Here is a 17,627-nt window from a genome sequence, read left to right as displayed (position 1 = left end):
TGGGGTTCTCTCTCAGACAAAGCCCCCACGGAGAGTCATGGCACCGAGGTGGTGGGAGGTACTCCAGCCGCTCGCCCACCCACTCAGACTTGGCTATGAAGCATTTCCTCTGCTGGCTGAAGCAACTCCTCTGTGACCCAAACAAAACAGAGGAGTGAGGCCAGCGTCTCTGAGAAGGAAAGTTGGCCACACTATTGGGTGCAGTTCAGAAGTTAGGAGGCGGGGGCCAAGTCTGGAGACTTGCTGAGTATCAAATTTTAGAAATCACTCAGGGGTCTCTCCACCCTTTTCCTCCTCAAGGGGGAGAGATCATTGCCTTCTTACTATAACAGTGTGAGGAAGTAAACAGGCTGTTTTGGCTAAGGGTTCACTATGCTGACAAAAGCCAGACAATTTGAGAAGGGAGTTATTTAGTCCCTGGACTAGAAAGACCTCAAGAGGATGCCTGACTCCAGGCCAAAGGAAATGAAGTTCCATCTGGAACAGCCCTCATAAGCACTAGTTGCTAAGTATGAACCTGGGGTCTCTTCTCACTGTGTCTTCTCGCTAACTGTAGTGATCTCATTAAAGAAATGTTTTCCAAAGAGGAATATTTTCACCATCCCTTCACATTTCTCTCTAACCGTGCAGCTCCTCCAATCAATGGCCCAACTTCAGAGCATGTTGAGATATTGCTTTATTGACTTGCCCCTGCTTTTCTCAATACAGTACACATTTATGACTGAGCTTCCCATGTAGGAATCTCTTTGTGATAAAATAAATCATGTTCTGAAGTGCTGGTGGGGGCATCACGGAGTGACAGACAATTCTAATGCATCCATTTTATAGGGCCAGCCCTGGTGGTCTAGTGGTTAAGATTTGGTGCTCTCACTGCTGCCATCTGGGTCCATTTCCCAGTCAGGGAACCACGCCACCTGTCGGTCAGTTGTCATACTGTGGCAGCTGCGTGTTGCTGTGATGCTGAAAGCTATGCCACCAGTATTTCAGATACCAGCAGAATCACCCATGGTGGACAGGTTCAGCAGAGCTTCCAGACTAAGACAGACTAGGAAGAAGGAGCTGGCCACCCAATTCTGAAAAAACTGGCCGTGAAAACCCTTTGAGTAGCAGCAAGGCATTGTCTGATAGAGCGCTGGAAGGTGAGAGGAAGGCGCAAAAAGACCAGGCAGAGTTGCACTCTACCGTACGCGGGGTCACTGGGAGTCAGGCTCAACAGCACTAACAACATTTAATAGGAGGCTGCAGCTCAAATGCCACTTTTCACCTTGACGGAAGCAAAATTTCTTAAGAATTTTGTATTTAATAAAATTTTTTTAAAAAGTTTTCTCCAGGGGAAAAAAAAAATAGCAGCTTGCCACAGCCAGCTGCTTATTTAAGCATCAAGATTGCTCACGTGGGGCCGGCCCCGTGGCTTAGCGGTTAAGTGCTCGCACTCCGATGCTGGCGGCCTGGGTTTGGATCCCGGGCACGCACCGATGCACCGCTTCTCCGGCCATGCTGAGGCCGTGTCCCACATACAGCAACTAGAAGGATGTGCAACTATGACATACAACTATCTACTGGGGCTTTGGGGGAAAAATAAATAAATAAATAAAATTTAAAAGATTGCTCAGGTGGCAGTCAGACTATTTGGAATGGGGCCAGTTTTGTGCCTTCACTTTCTTGAACATCTAAGGAATAGGATCTAGCAGCACAAATAAGAGTCAAGTTCTTGCTGGTTGGAGGCTTCGCAATTGAGTAATCGTAGCAACCTAATCGATGTTAAGATTCACATGGATTTCTTCCTCACTACTACATGAGGATAATGATGAGACTTCCCCCCAATGGTAATTATTCAGTATGTGTCACAGATTTTCTTCTTTTCACAGTACTGACAAATGAACCTACATCAATCTTGTCTTTTAATCAGTATTTTGCTTTATCCCAGACCGGTTTCTGCCATTCCCTTAGGTTGTTTTTCACCTTGTCTGTTTGGGAAAAAAACCGAACATGTAGCCTTGTTAGAAGTGGTTCCCTACTCCTCCCCACAAGACATATTAAAATGAGCAAAGTATTCCAGGAAAATTGAAGTCAGCAATAACACCGTCATTGAACCATATTTTTCCTTTTTTGTTTAGAAAATGTTTTTTTCTTAATTTCATTTTATTGTGAAGAGCAGTGTGAAGATTAACACAATCTCTGATCAAATTCTTTCACATGGTCTAAATGCCATGCAAAATACCATATTCTTGGTAGGGCCATCTGTCAAAACAGCAGTGACAAAATGAATCCATCCGAATTGTAGATATGTTAATAAATTCCTTTGAAGGGCTTACATGTTTAATTAAAATCAAAGGCAAGCATGGAAGTCCCTTAAAAGCTATGTCGTCCCTTTTGTATTTTCTCTAGGTAACATACAATTGTTCACGTCTTTAAAAATGATGTTGATGCAATCTTATTAGTAAATGTTCAGGAAGACCAGGTAGTATCTACCAGTGTTTACTACAAAAAAAGTCTAAAGCTTGTAGCTGAAACTTTTCCTGTTTACAAAATTCTTTGGAAAGAGAAAATGTCAAAGCTGTCATATTAACCAATGTTGTAAACCTCTCCTGCTCAGGAGAGACATGTTTACAAATTTGGGATTGGTGAAAGGGCTCCTTTATCACAGTGAGTTTAAGGAGCTTCAGTGTACTTCTAGATTTTAAGAGCTGTTATGACAGTTCTTATTTGGTGTTTGTTCAGATCTTGTCCAGATCTGATGATTTCTGTCTCTAAATAAAAGACCATTCCAGTTGAACTGCCTAGAATTCATCTGAACAGGTATTAGCACAAGAATAAGTTCTATCAGAAACTTGAAACTCTTTTAAATAAATGCTATAGTGTGGCAGTGACAAAAGTATACTTAATTTTTTTCAAAAGGAAATAAGAGTTTCAACAAACCTAAAGTTCATGACATGATTAAAACAAGGTCATACAAGAGTGTGTACTTTAGGGTATAATTAAATATGGAGAGTCTAAGATGGTAATGGTAATTCTATGAAATTCTCAAGGGTACAATTGTAAATTTCTAGCTTTTTGACAAGACAAGCACAGTGAAAAAAAAACTATAGTTCTTTTAAAATCCACAGCAGCCATGACCTTTACTGTGAAAGCTTAACTGCACGTTCCTTATCAATCAAAACTAAATTAAAATGAACTGAAAGAAAGCACATACATTAAGCTTTGCAAAATTGTGAAATTAATATTCCAGCTATGTCACCTTCACCTGCATCGGGATTGAGCAAGGGTGAAAGAGAAAGAGAAATCAATTCCACGAATTTTGGAGAATGTCAGAGTAAGGATCCACTGAAAACTTTTTTCTCCATTATTATTCATCCTGTTTGATGTTCCCATTGCTCTAGGGGGCTGGGGAGAAACTCAGAAAGAGAAATGCCATGAACAGAAGTATTTTGGCGTTCTTGACCAAGCATAGACCAAAGATAAAATGAAATAGAAAGTGATAGGCATGTTTTTGCCAAGTCTAGAAATGTGTGTCTGTTGTAATGGAAACACCAAGAGTTTTCTCTGCAAACCTGGTGATTCCATTCTTCCTAATTTATCAAAAAGAAGTCTTTTGACCGCTTTATTGAGTTGTCACTGGCATTATCAAAGGAGATTAACTGCTGAGATTGTCCCCCGTGCAAGGGCTTAAAAATAAAGAAAGCTAGACAAGATTTCCTTAGCTCTTTTTGATTTAGCTTCACTCAAAAAAAAAAAAGTGATATTAATAACCAAAAGATGGTTCTACCCTGCTGCCTCCTAAAATTTAGTTCTAATAAAATCTGTCTGAAATAAGAAAGAGAACAAACCATTTTGAGGGAGTAGTGTAGTCACCTCAGTGCCCCTGGGAAGAAGTGGCAGCAGAGCATGCAGAAGAGAGAAATTCCTTAATTCTATAATACGTTGCAGTACTGATTTATTACTGAAGTTATATACTTGTGTACGTGGCATTTGGTTGGTCAAAGAGTATAATCATTAAAATGCCAAAGTTCAAGTGCCAAAAGACTTTCTTTGTAGTGTGTCTGTGTGGTGGTATATCATGTTTGTGTCTGTGTTTTCCTGGCTCATCATTGGCGTCTTTAACATTCCTTGGTGTTGTTGGGCATCTTTGTTTTCAACAGGAAGCTCTTTAAATAAATTTGCCATTTTCCCATTGATTCTCAGAGAGAAACAAATGCTTTTTTTCCTATGGACTAAACTGTATGATAAGCCTAAGTCTGTTGGCGACAGCCACCCATACTATGATAGCTTATACCTAAATGAGCAATATAAGGCAGAAACTTGCTACATTTGATGTCACTGTAGGATGGGCAAGTGTTCCTGTGTTAAAAGATGCTGAGAAAAATGGGTCTGGGCTGGAAGTCTCTGCAGAGGCCCTTGCCTTGTTCACAGAAAGCCTCAGCAGACTTCAAGCAGACTCTGCCAGGAACCTAGTGCTGACTGGAAAGCACCCGTGGTCTATTTTGGTAATAATCCTCCTGCATGAGTGAACTGAAGATGGAGACCCAACTTGATTTAATTTGTTGTTTCAATGAGGCTATTACAGCAAATACCCTTTAGCCAGCTACTCGAACAGAAAGAAAATATTCTTACCTTAGTGTGCTCAAGAAAATATCATTCTCAAATTGCCTTTATGGGACTCCTGTGATGTAGCTTAACTCCGTGTTCCATGGCGTCTTGTAGCTTAGCCTCAGCAATTATAAAAAAAAAAAAAAAGCATTGGATAAAAATTACCGCTTAAAGCCATGGCATTAATATAGCTCGAGCAAAAATATCACATTCAGACTCCTCTGGCTTGTACTTACCTGTTCATTTAGTTTCTTCTCTCTTGGCATATTCATTCACTGTACATTTTAAGCTTGTGGGTGAGTCACTAAAAAGGGACATCTCTCGCCAACTGGAAGTCTAAACAACCGCCTTCTTCTTCCCTATCCCATTGTACAAAATAGGAGAAGACAAGAATTAAATTCTCAGGCCTACACACTCCTTCATCCCAAAATCCAATTAATTAAATGAACCAGAAAGTCTGCAGAACAGTATTTGAAAATCTCCTTTAGGATTCATTGCCACTAAACTATATTTTTTCTCTTTAAATAAAAGAGATGTCATTTTATAGACCATAAAACACACTATGTATACATTAAAATATTAAATAAGAATTAAATAGAGATAACCCTTTTTTATTACCTTAGTTAAGTAACAGTGGTATATAGAACAGTTTTATGTACAGTAAGCATTTTCTTATGGAAATTACTTTTCTTTTAAAAAATGAGATTTTTATTTTAAAGCTCTGGACCATTACTGAGTTTTAAAAGTAAAATACCAAGTTACTGGATAATAAATTAATACTTATTATTTTGAAATAGGCAAATTCTGGAGTAAAGCAGTCATTTTAGCGATGAAATATGGTTCATTGATATAGAATGTTTTTGGTGTCATCATTGATCTTAAGGATAGGGAAGGCTGGCTCCTTTTTGGTAATAGTACTGAAATCATAGTAAATTTTGTAAATTTGGAAATATTAGGATGTTTGAGAGTAACTTTTTTGGCAAAAATGATCTAACAAATCAAATTATTGGCATTGCTGGTCTTGATTACTTTGAGAGAAAGAAATGATTTTTTTAAAAAAATTGAAAACTCTTTTTAACCCAAGCTATTTTCTTTCATCCTCTACTTGATATAACATCAGATGACTTAACAGGACTTTTAAATCCTCAGAGCCAGCCTCTGCTTCAGAGGTCAGTCTGACTTAGTATGAGCTCTCTTCTTGGACGTGGACACCCACTTTGTGGTGTGACGCATGATGATTTTAATTTACTTAATTCCCCTTGCAACAATACCGAGGAGAGTGGTCAACACTGACTTCTGGCTTAGTCAGAGATAATGGCTTGGGCTTGATTAGGAATTATCAAACAGTGATTAGTCCTTTGAAAAAACTTAGGGCTCAGTGACTATTCGTACTGTTTACTTTCACCCAGTGTCCTCTGTTATTTCATTCATCCAGCTTATTTTGTTTCCTTGTCTGTGTTGGAAAGCTGTCATCTGCTCAAGCACCATCAGTACTAGTCCTGTAACTATGGTCACCTTAGGAGTATGATTACTTTTATCAGAGAAATAACCTCTCTCTTCCTTTTCCCCTCTCTGCAGTTCCAGATTACCAAGAACAGGACATCTTCCTCTGGAGAAAAGAGACTGGATTTGGATTTAGGATTCTGGGTGGAAATGAACCAGGGGAACCTGTGAGTCTCTTGTCTACCTCTCCCCTGTGTGTGGTTTTCTAAGACTCCGGAGCAAATTGGCAGCAGTGACAAATCACCAAGATTTGAGCCCAGCTAGCTGTAATACTGTTTCATCTCAAGCCAGTTATTCATTGGATTATTCATTGGGTTATTCATTGGATTTTGTGGCGCTCCTTTTATCTTGAGGAAGAAAGGACTAGATTCTTTCTAAAAAATTTGTGTTTATGTTTGTGAAAAGTGGTGCTGCAGGATCTGGAGCTCCCCATCAAAGAAAGCAAAACCAAAAATCAAAATAGGCATAGGCATCAACTAAAAATACAGTGGCCTGATTCTTCTGGCCAGTTCTTTTAAATCTCCCAACAGATAGTTGGCTTGGTATATTAAGTTGGCTTCACATATTAAGCACTTCACAAGGCGTTATGAGAGATTAGAGAAAGTAGGACCACTGTCTTTACAAAAGTACAAAAAGAACCCTGGACAAGGGTCAGGAGATGCTAACCACAGTGGGCATCAGTTTCCTCATCTTTAGGATAAATTTAGTATAAAACATCACAGGATTCTTTTGAAAGAAGAAAAGAGAAGTAAAGATAAGTATTGTTAATTCTGTCATAATAATAGCTATTATTTATTTAGCTTACTATGTGCCAGATGCTGTGGTAATGGCTTTTAACATACATTCTCTCATTTAGCCATCATATCCATGAATTTATCCCCATTTTTCAAGTCATAAAATAAAGATACAGAAAGGTTAATTAACTTGCCCAAGATCACAGAGCTAGTAAATGGAGGGACTGGAAAGGGTCCGACTCCAGAGTCCATATTCTTAACCACTCTTTTGTCAAAGTTCTTTGTAAACTATAAATGCCATGTAAAGATTGTTGTGGCATTATTATCTACCGAGAAGGCAAGGAAAGCACAAATATTTTAGCTAAAGTAGAGTGAATGGTAAATATAACACAAGACACTAAATATAAAGATCGCTCTGCATGCAGGTGCTCAAAGAGCACAGAAATGGGGATGTCTGACTAGACTTTGCTTGATTCATTCCTTCATTTAACAATATTTATTGCACATTCCCTATTGCTAGGCGCAGTGCTGGACCTTTAAAGAAAAGTAGTGATTTATTTCTGCAAGGGGGAAAAAGAATGAGTCATCACCAGACCACAGATAAATGTCAAGGAACCAAACAAGAAATAGTTATTTTTTTCCACCATTGAAGAGTTGTTGTAGCACTTAGCGCAATGCCCAGTACCTAGTGGGCGCTCAATAAATGTTTGTGGCATGAATGCAGACATGAATGAATGAATGGAGTTGTTCTCAGAGATGTGAAGGCCATCGGTATAACAGTAAATGGAAAGGTCAATGTTTCATCCATCATCCAATTACTCAACAGATTTATATCGGTCACATCGTACCGCTGGGTGCTGCTGATACGGATGGGCGCCTGAGGTCCGGGGATGAATTAATCTGTGTGGATGGGACACCAGTAATTGGAAAATCACACCAGCTTGTGGTTCAGCTTATGCAGCAAGCTGCCAAGCAAGGCCACGTCAATCTCACAGTGCGGCGCAAAGTGGTGTTTGCAGGTATGTTTCTTATTCATTCCTTCAGACAGTGCATCATCACTTGATGCAGACAAGGCCCCCTTCTTGTGTCTGCCTCCTCAAGCATCTGTTTTAGCAAATGTTTGCAAATGTGATTAAGCTCAGAATTTCCAGATGGTTTGCTTCTCTCAAACCCTGCAAAACTACTGTCATTCAGAAGTACTTTAATGTGCCATTGGTGCATGTTCAGCAGAGGCTTCTAGAAGAGGACTAGTTGAATGTATATTACTTCTCCCCATCTCCTTGCCAACCAGAACTTAGTCACCTTCTTCACTGGATGATAATTCTCAGTAAAAGAGGTCATTATGACAGGAAAAATTGTAGCTTCAAATTAAAGAAGAAAAATTAGGTTTGTGCTGCAAAATAAGCTCATAAAAAAGTTAGTGATACCTTACTCTGTTGTTGACTATCCTATGTATTAAACCGAGATTTGGGTTTTTTCTACAAGGAAGTTGTAGAGCTGGCCAGTTCTAGGTCATCTTTGATTCCTTTCTCCTGCCTGCAAGCTTCGAAGTACTCAAGTTCTCAAAATACTACATAGCCTTGCAGGCCCAACTTAAATTTAACCTTCTCTGTGAAACCCTCAGAAATTCCCTCCTTCCTCCAACTGCCTTCAGATTTTAGCGTTCCCTCTTTGCCAATCTTGGGAATCATGGTTTACTTCTGTATCAGACTCTGCCATTTTGAGACAGCTCATTGTGTAAATGTCTGTCCTTTCCATTCACTAGCTTCTTGCAAGCACACGTGGTGGTTGTTCATCTTTGTCTGCAGCCCCCGCCTCAAAATATTCAAGACAGAACCCAGAATGCAGAAGAGGCAGATTAAGTGTTCTATCAGTTGATTACTGAAGAAGTGTGACATGAAATACTATGAATTCTCCAGAGCGTTAATATTAGTGAAACAAATACTTATCAGATAAAATTAACTACCACCTTGTTAAAAAAATAAAACTAGTATAAGTCAGTTAAATGGTATATAATTAATTACAGAATTAAGATATCAGATTCCAGTGTGAGAGTCCTGTCTACTGCAGCCATGGAAAACAGTGTTAATCAATCATGGACTGATTATGACTAGAGCTCATTTATGGCCGCAGCCTTTTTCCTAACATTGTATTCCATGCAGCCAATAGTTCTATTATTGGCATGTTCTACTAACAATGTGATTTTTGTTTGTTCAGATTTATTTTTAGAATCTTAAATATTTTGAGTTTTTAGCTCTGGGTCAAAGGCATATTAATCTATGAAGAAACATTAGGTTAAGTGAAATAAGCCAGTCACAAAAGGACAAATATTGTATGATTCCACTTACATAAGGTACTAGAGTAGTCAAATTCATAGAGACAGAAAGTAGAATGGTGGTTGCCAGGGGCAGGAGGAGGAGAAATGGTTAGTTAGTGTTTAATAGGTACAGAGTTTCAGTTTTGGAAGATGAAAACGTTCTGGAGATGGATAGTGGTGATAGTTGCACAACAGTGTGACTGTACTTAAGGCCACTGAACTGTACACTTAAAAATGGTTAAAATGAGGGGCCTGCCCAGTAACATAGTAGTTAAGTTCGTGTGCTCTGCTTTGGCGGCCTGGGGTTCACAGTTTCGGATCCTGGGCATGGACCTACACACCACTCATCAAGCCGTGCTGTGGCAGTGTTCCACATACAAAATAGAGGAAGATGGGCACAGATGTTAGCCCAGGGACAATCTTCCTCACCAAAAAAGAATTTAAAAAAAGGATAAAATGATACATTTTATATTCTATATATTTTACCACAATAAAAAAGAAATCTATGAAGGGAGAAGCTTTCAGGGATAAATATTGTCTTATCCCAACCTGGACACACATTTTGCTTTTGGCATGAAACATAAGTTAGTCCCACCTATTACTGTGGCTATTTAGGAATACTTTATCCTATCGCTGGATAAAGCAATAAAACTGGAATTTAATAAAACTGGATTTCTGGGGAAGGCCAATGTATCCGGTTGTGTGATCAGAGTAGATAATTGACATCTGGAAGCTAGGAAGAGAAACAAAGTATACCCCTGACAGGTCTTGTCACGAATACCACAATATGGCAGCCTCAATGGTAAAGTCAACTTACAGTCTCTTGCCTGATGGAAAAAAATCAATAGCAAAGCTGTTTGGAAAGCTGAGCAGAAATGTGACTTGAAGATAATGACAATATGAACGTGCAGCTTAAGGTCCTGTCTCTGAGGCAAAGAGGGTGATCGTCGTTGGTGTAGGCCATGCCTACACTTTAAACCTCTTATACCTTTTCCTTTGATTTGTGCACCAGGCAATATTTTAGAGTCAGCGGATCTTGCTGCAAACTTGAGCCTGAGTGCAGATGTTGATGTATATACAGTATGCTGTAAATGGTACACGATTCGGGTGTCCTATTTGGTGTGTTTCCGTGGGATGATGTCAGTAGGTAGATACTGAAGAGTCAATACTTATCAAGAGAAGCTCTTGTAGATTCCTATACTGTATCTCAGTTCTGCAAGGCCGGGTGCCTCATCTCTTGATTTCTTGCACATCGTGGAGTTGGGGGGAGAAGGAGGAAGGGGTGGCAGGGCACGTTTTTTGCAAAGTCACGTAACTGAGAGGGGCTCTTATATAGTCCCCAAAACAGAGAACGAGGTGCCCTCGCCAGCCTCATCGCATCACAGTAGCAACCAGCCGGCCTCGCTGACGGAGGAGAAGCGCACGCCGCAGGGCAGCCAGAACTCCTTGAACACGGTGAGCTCGGGCAGCGGCAGCACCAGCGGCATCGGCAGCGGCGGCGGCGGCGGCAGCGGCGTGGTGAGCACCGTGGTGCAGCCCTACGACGTGGACATCCGACGCGGGGAGAACGAGGGCTTCGGCTTCGTCATCGTGTCGTCGGTGAGCAGGCCCGAGGCGGGCACGACTTTCGGTGAGTGTTGACAGTTGTCTTCCCTGCTGTTCCCTAGGATGCTGGGGAGCATTCTATTGCGAGTGAAAGACGGCCAAAATCTCATTAACAGAAATGCGTTCATGCTTTTCGCTGCAGGTAATTAAAGCCTTAATTGGGGATGGAGTTTATTTGGTAGCTTTTCCCCTCCTGAAGGTTAGGATTTTTTTAACGCTTCAGCTTTCCATTCTGAATGCCTGTTCACATGCACACAACTTCAAGCATACGTGAAATTTGCAGAGCAACCCCCTGACAGTGTAGAGTGTGAGAAAGTCTTGCCAGAGAAAGCCTTTTGCAGGATCCTGAATAGGATATCATTAATAGCAGTAGCCTCAGAAGGTCTGAGTTTTTTGTTTTTTTTTTTTTTTTGTGAGGAAGATCGGCCCTGAGCTAACATCTGCCAATCCTCCTCTTTTTGCTGAGGAAGACTGGCCCTGGGCTAACATCCATGCCCATCTTCCTCCACTTTATATGGGACACTGCCGCAGCATGGCTTGCCAAGCAGTGCATCTGTACGCGCCCGGGATCCGAACCGGAGAACCCCAGCCGCGGCAGCGGGGCACACGCACTTAACCGCCTGCACCACCCCCTAAGAGTTTTTAAAAGAAGCATATGGTTGTAAAAATGCCTAGGAAAAAATAAAGGTGTAGGGAGTAAAAATATTACAGGAAATGCCCTTTCCACCTTATCTGTGTCCTTTCTCTACTCTATCCCCATCTGAAATTTTTAAATTTTAAATATATTTTTACTGTTGCCTGGTTAAGAATCTAATTAAAATCTGAGTTAAGAACCATTTGTCTTCACTGCCCTTGAAGTCTAGCGGGGGTGATTTTCTGTCTCATCCAGATGTTGGGGGTTTCAGCAGAGTATGGAGAAGTGCAATTGTCACCCTCTCAGAATGGTAACTCTCTGCTGGGTGCACTAGCAGAGATAAATGGGAACCCAGATGATTCCAGGAACTAGTAATCTATGAATCTATTTCCTATTAGGATGGATTATAAATAAATATGTACTCCAAAAGTGATCCACCTTCTCCATTAGATAAAAAGTCATTTGTTATTCCCCAAGCCCGTTTGTTAATTAATGTGGAATATGATGGGAGGTAGGGAAGGGCTGTGCAGGCTTTGAAATTTACCTCAGCTCTATCCCCAAATGACTTATCCAGAAGTAGTCTGGTGATGGCCAGTGGCCCAGGTCATTTGCTGGCTAATATCAGCTAGGTGTTCCATCCCTTTAGCTTCCTAATCCAATAGAACTCCCTTTGCCTCCATTTAGTCTTGGTCCATTGCTTCCTGCTAAAACTATTTTCCCGTAAAGTTTGTTCGTTAGGAGACAGGGAGTCAGCCAGGTCTATGCATGTGTGGCTGCAGTAACAAACACCCATTACTAACAGCGCTTTTGTGAGCTGCATTAATAAAGTTATCACTGCATGTCATGGTTGGGTGACATGATATCAAGGCAAGGGTTTTTTGTTTTTAAATGAATTTTAGAGACTTTTCTGCTTCAGTTAAAAATAAATAGAAAAGCAGAGGGGGAAAAGAAATCCCAAGTTATTTTCTTCAGATCTACAATTTGGCCATCCCCATGTACCCTGTGATGTTCTCAGTATTTCAGAATTCTCAATTCACTTTCTAGAAGGAAATAGCAAATATGTCAGGTGGGAGACTATGTGTTATTTAATGAATATTGAATGTCTTCACTCACAATTTGGTCTTTGTTTTCCTCTGACTCTTACAATGAACAAATTAAATTTTCCCTAATGCCTTGCATGAGACTTCTGTTCCAAGCTATGCATAGCTTTCCTCATACCTGCTGTTTGATACCTCTCTCATGCTAGTTATATTTGGAGATGGGCTGAACTTAATCCAGACCTTGAATTTGAGTATGGAAGCTTTTCACCACACCTGCCTGTTATATTCTAAAAGACTATTTAACTTCCTTTTTTAAAATTCTTTTACCTTGAGGTTACATCTGGTGTTACAAACTCAGGCAAATGTGCTGAAATTCAAAGAAATTATAGCTCATTTTCCCTGCATATTTTATCCTCAAGGTCCAAATTATGATGAATGAGCCTCCTCAATTAGTTTCAATGTCTCCCATGTTAATTTTGTCACCCTTTGCAAAAGGTAGCTCAACTGCATGACTATCAACTGCACAGTCCTCAGAAAGACAGATTCTCAAAATAGGTGAATAGGCACAAGAAACTTGGAAATTCACTATACAATTAGCTGGAAACCCTACGTCAGGCCTTAAAGCCAGTTTTTCACCCCTCTCTAGAAGGTGGCAGTGCTCTTGGTTGTGACACGGAATACCTCAAAGTGCACAATCAACTTTTTCTTCAAATGCACTTTTCCTGTTTTTTCATGTTATAGCTGCGTAGTAACTGATGACGAGAAAGGAAATGATTAAAGGAAAAGGGTTGAGGAATGATTTGAACCTAGCTTTGGATCACTGTCCTCAGCCTGAGTGGATACTAGATTTTCATATTCCTTTTAGGGGATTTTTGTAAGGAAGGAGGATGATTTCTGGGCTAATGAGCCATTTGGGCCCTACCCTGAAAGCACATGAGAAAGACTGATTGAGCAAAGGTCATAAAAGGAAAAATAGGTGTCAATGTTGGTGCTTTCTTGGCTCATCTCTTGTAATTATGCCCTTTTTCTAAAGCTTTCATCATTCTGGATAGAAGGCAGAAGGTCTAAGTGTTTGTCCATTAGGTGTTTTCAGATTAAATTTTTGGTGCTGCAGAGTCTCATGGCTCACCAGACGCCCAGTGATTATTTTTCTAAATGGAGAAAGAACAAAACATTGGCAGAAGCTTAAACAACAGCTGGCAAAAATGAAGTGACATGAACACAAAATGCATAAAAGCATCTATCCCAGCTCTGGGTTTCACATTTGCAGTCCTAAAATAAGCCAATGGCGAGTTATTTTTGGCCTCTTGAGAATCTTTGAAGTTGCTAAATATCCCAAATTTTGTAATTGATTTAAGGGAGGAAGCTGGGGTTTTCCCCTCATTTTGATTCAGGAAAGGACTGCAGCAATGAACTATCATTTCAGGGCAGTGGCTTCTTACACAGACACCCTGAGTATTGCCAATGTTTTGACCATCGGCGCAGAGCCCTCCTTTAATAACATTTGCTTAATGCTTTAATTAATTAACACTTAACCTTCTCTTTCCCTTTTCAACCCTTTTTCTCCTCCCTTCACTGTATTCCCACGTAAATTTAAAAAAAATTAAAACTCAATATCAAAGCAGGCAATGCATGTGTGGCTATGCCTCACAAAATAGGTCGGATTATTGAGGGGAGCCCTGCTGACCGATGTGGCAAGCTGAAAGTAGGAGACCGGATCTTGGCAGTAAATGGATGTTCCATCACCAACAAGTCCCATTCAGACATTGTCAACCTAATCAAGGAAGCGGGAAACACAGTTACCCTCCGCATCATTCCTGGGGATGGTAAAGTATACCTATTGTGTCTCTCTCTCTCTGTCTCTTTCTGTATCTCTATCTCTGTCTATCTCTTTATAATTAGTGTTCATGTAATTAAATAGCGTTGACTTAGAGGCAGCCTTATTCATCCCTAACTGAACACACCCACCCAACAAATGTGAGCTCTTGTTACTAAACCTTGCCTCACCCTCTTTACCTAATCCTCTAGCCCTGTGACCCTGTCTTGCTGCAGATATAAACATTTCAGAAAATCTTCAACTTTCCCCAATTTATTTTGGTTTTGGTGCCCTTTTCTTTAAAAAGATAAAATAGTTTGCATATAGGTGATAGAGATCCCCTGATGTTCTATCTGGAAATCATTAATGATTTTTTTAAAATAATCACTAAAATTTAACTGTGTAATGTGGTGACATCACAAAACCTACATGATGACAACACAGAGCCAGTACTACGTTTTTTTCAGAATAAGTGAATGTATCAAAAGTTTTTATTTGATGTGAGAGTCTTAGAGTTTGTGCCTACTTGGTTTGTCCCTAATCTGTACATGTGGGTGAAGAAAGAATTAAGTCTCTATATTTTTGATAGGTTATATCTACATTAAACTAGTCCTATTCATGGTTATTTATTTGGTTAAATTGAAATCTTTGGTTAGTTTACACCAGTGGTGATTCTGATGCCCAGGGGATGTTTGGCATCTAGTGGGTAGAGGCCAGGGGTGTTTCTAAACATCCTGCAGTACACAGGAAAGCCCCTCACAGTAAAAAGTTATACAGCAAAAAATATTGATACTCACTGTATTATTCATATTTAATAAAAATGAAGCTGATACACTAATGTCACTAAGTAGAGATTCTTCAGAGAATTAAGTCCTGAATATTGACTCTGTTCTAAGCAGACTTTGCCCTTGGGTGGAAAGTGATAACAGATACTTGTCCCAAAATGTTTCAGTGTCTTTTTTTCATTCTTGCTATGTACGTTATAAAATAAAATATATATTCTAAAAGTCAATGAGTATTTCTCAATAGGAAAATGTGGTTTATGGAGATAGTGTGATAAAAATTCTATGCCATGGATTTGTAAAATAAGAAAATCAGAAATTTTATCTGAAAGTAATTCACCAAATGAATATTTTTATATACTAATTGTTAGAAAGTGAGCCTTATTAGTTGAAAATTTGAGTGGTGTAGACTGTGCCTTTCAGAACAAGTAAGTCCAAAACCAAACAATAAATATTTGAAAATCTTTGGTTTTGAAATGTTTGAAATATTTCAAAGATATTTCAAAGAGAAACAGAACTTTTCTGCACCAAAAATACCCCATACCAAATGTGGAGGGAAAAATAGCTGCTTGAATGATGGTCTATTCTAGCCGGCCTCAAGTGCAAGGTTAGTAATTTACCATCTGGTCTGGAGTTCATTCTACCAGTTCACCACTCTGGAAAGCTATTACAATTTAGGAAAGTGGTCACAAGATGATAGAACATAGGTTCCTAATGGAAAGGATGACAGAAGCCAGAAAAATTAAGTAAGAAATGGTTGAGAGAGCCAAATGTAGTATATAAATTTAGACACATTTATCTACATGCCATGGAGAGATTTCAAATCTAATCCAAAAGAACTGGACACAGGAATTGACTTGCTGGGTCTATATTGGTCAGTCTTAATGTGGGAATAAGAATTCAAAAAAGGACGGAAGGAAAGAAAGCAGTCCTTGAAGAGGGGCTTAGAAAAGAGTTTGAAATCGGGAAAGACATAAATATGCAGAAGCAACTTATACTACTATGCACGTACTAAGTGTTGACTTAATTTAATGAAGTGCAGTGGAAAATATTTTTGGAAACCATGAACACCAAAAAATATAATGCAAGGTGGATTATCTAATAACAATTGTCAATAAAAAGATATTTTTTAAACTTCAATACTCCAGAAATATAAAATTCAAATAGACATACCACACACAATCTTGATTGGAAGAAAATAAACATTAAAGTTGATACAACGTAGTTAAGGATTGATGTGCTGCTGAGGATGTGATTTTATCCCAAGATATTTCAGGAATTCGTTGTCATGATAATAAAACTCTTCATCTTTTACTTTGTAATTTTCGAAGGCCAGGTGAAGGGAATCAAGTCTGGCAGAGTGTGGATTTGTGACGCTCATCTTTTAAATGGAGCCCAAAATTCCCATCTTGGAAATTAGAGTTGAGGCAGGAGAGTTCGATTTCTGGAGAGATACTGGAGGGATCCAGGAGGATTTCGCAAACACTTAGAAGACAGAGAGTGACCATTACAGTTTGGAAAAGAGAAAATCATGCTAGATCTGCTTTCTCTCTGTGAAAGTGTATTGGACAAGACAGATTGTAGGGTAAAAGGGAGGTGCTCTCTCTGTGTTAGAGACCTCTGGTCTCCTTCAGATCTTTCTCTCTAATGTTTAATTCACCAAGTAGCCCAAAGATAGTTTGTTTCATGATCCTCACGAAGAGACTGAAGTTCTTAATCAGAGTGGTTTCTAAGCTCTTAAATCCATCTTGTTTCATGTTCTCAGAAACCCTAGGAGGCACTGATTGAGGAAGATGCACTCTTGGTTGGGCAGTGCTTGGAACCCACTCTGAATTCGCTGTTTATCTAGTTCATGCTGCCTAATTCTTTTTTCTTGTCATTGGTCACCTCATTCTTTCTCCATCTTCACTCATCTCAGTCTAGAGTTTCCCTCACTCTACGTCTCCCACTTCTCTCTCTCTCTTTGCCAGCCCACTTCAACAAAAGCCCCGAACATGACTCTCCTTTATTTGGCATTATTGTGCTGTTTGAAAGCCTACCTTCACAGATCTTGGACAGGCCTGGGTCGGGGGAGTCCTTGGCGTCTCTGTTTTTACTATCTTTGGGACCACGGTGGGAGGTAGAGCGGGGGCAGAACCTCTTATCCTATGAGATATAGGCAGAGGATAGTAAATATATAATGGCAGCACAGAAACGTCCAGAGAATAGCTAAACATACTGAATCTGAACTTGAAATTGTACAAGTCAAACCACACATGCTTTCTACCACCTGCGTTGTATAGAAGTACTTTGTGGAGTCTGGGTAGGAGAGAAACTTGAATCAGATGGGGCAGACCCTGACTGAGCCAGGCTAACATGGAACCGTCAGATTGAATCAAGTTTCAAGATAATGAAAATATTTATGAGCTTAAAAATACATTATTTAAATTATGGTCTTAAATTTGTACTTCACATCACTCTGAATCAAAGCATTTGCTTATGTGGGAGGTAGGGCTTGGCAACACAGATATTGCTATTTCCTTGGCAAAGGCATAGAATAGTACAAATTTAAATATCTTAATCGAAGTCTCTGTGGATGTGATAGTTAGCATACACTTGGGCAGAAGGAA

General features: G+C 39.7%; 1 protein-coding gene across 4 annotated transcripts in view; it reads left to right on the top strand.

Annotated features, from left to right (window-relative positions):
• Window positions 1-17,627, top strand: part of MAGI1 (membrane associated guanylate kinase, WW and PDZ domain containing 1) — a 630,558-nt gene that overhangs the window by 597,201 nt on the left and 15,730 nt on the right. For 2 of the 4 annotated variants that reach the window (XM_058562531.1, XM_058562553.1), the window contains exons 15-19: window positions 3,230-3,313; window positions 6,166-6,257; window positions 7,651-7,843; window positions 10,478-10,771; window positions 14,043-14,246. In XM_058562531.1, the coding sequence (XP_058418514.1) occupies window positions 3,230-3,313; window positions 6,166-6,257; window positions 7,651-7,843; window positions 10,478-10,771; window positions 14,043-14,246 (867 nt within the window). The remainder of the gene's footprint in view (window positions 1-3,229; window positions 3,314-6,165; window positions 6,258-7,650; window positions 7,844-10,477; window positions 10,772-14,042; window positions 14,247-17,627) is intronic. The other 2 variants (XM_058562564.1, XM_058562542.1) reach the window with 2 other exon arrangements.

This window comes from Diceros bicornis, chromosome 2, assembly GCF_020826845.1.
Source record: "Diceros bicornis minor isolate mBicDic1 chromosome 2, mDicBic1.mat.cur, whole genome shotgun sequence".
Classification (NCBI taxonomy): domain Eukaryota; kingdom Metazoa; phylum Chordata; class Mammalia; order Perissodactyla; family Rhinocerotidae; genus Diceros; species Diceros bicornis.
The sequence above is the reverse complement of the archived record's forward strand: the minus strand, read 5'-3'. Positions and strand labels throughout refer to the sequence as shown.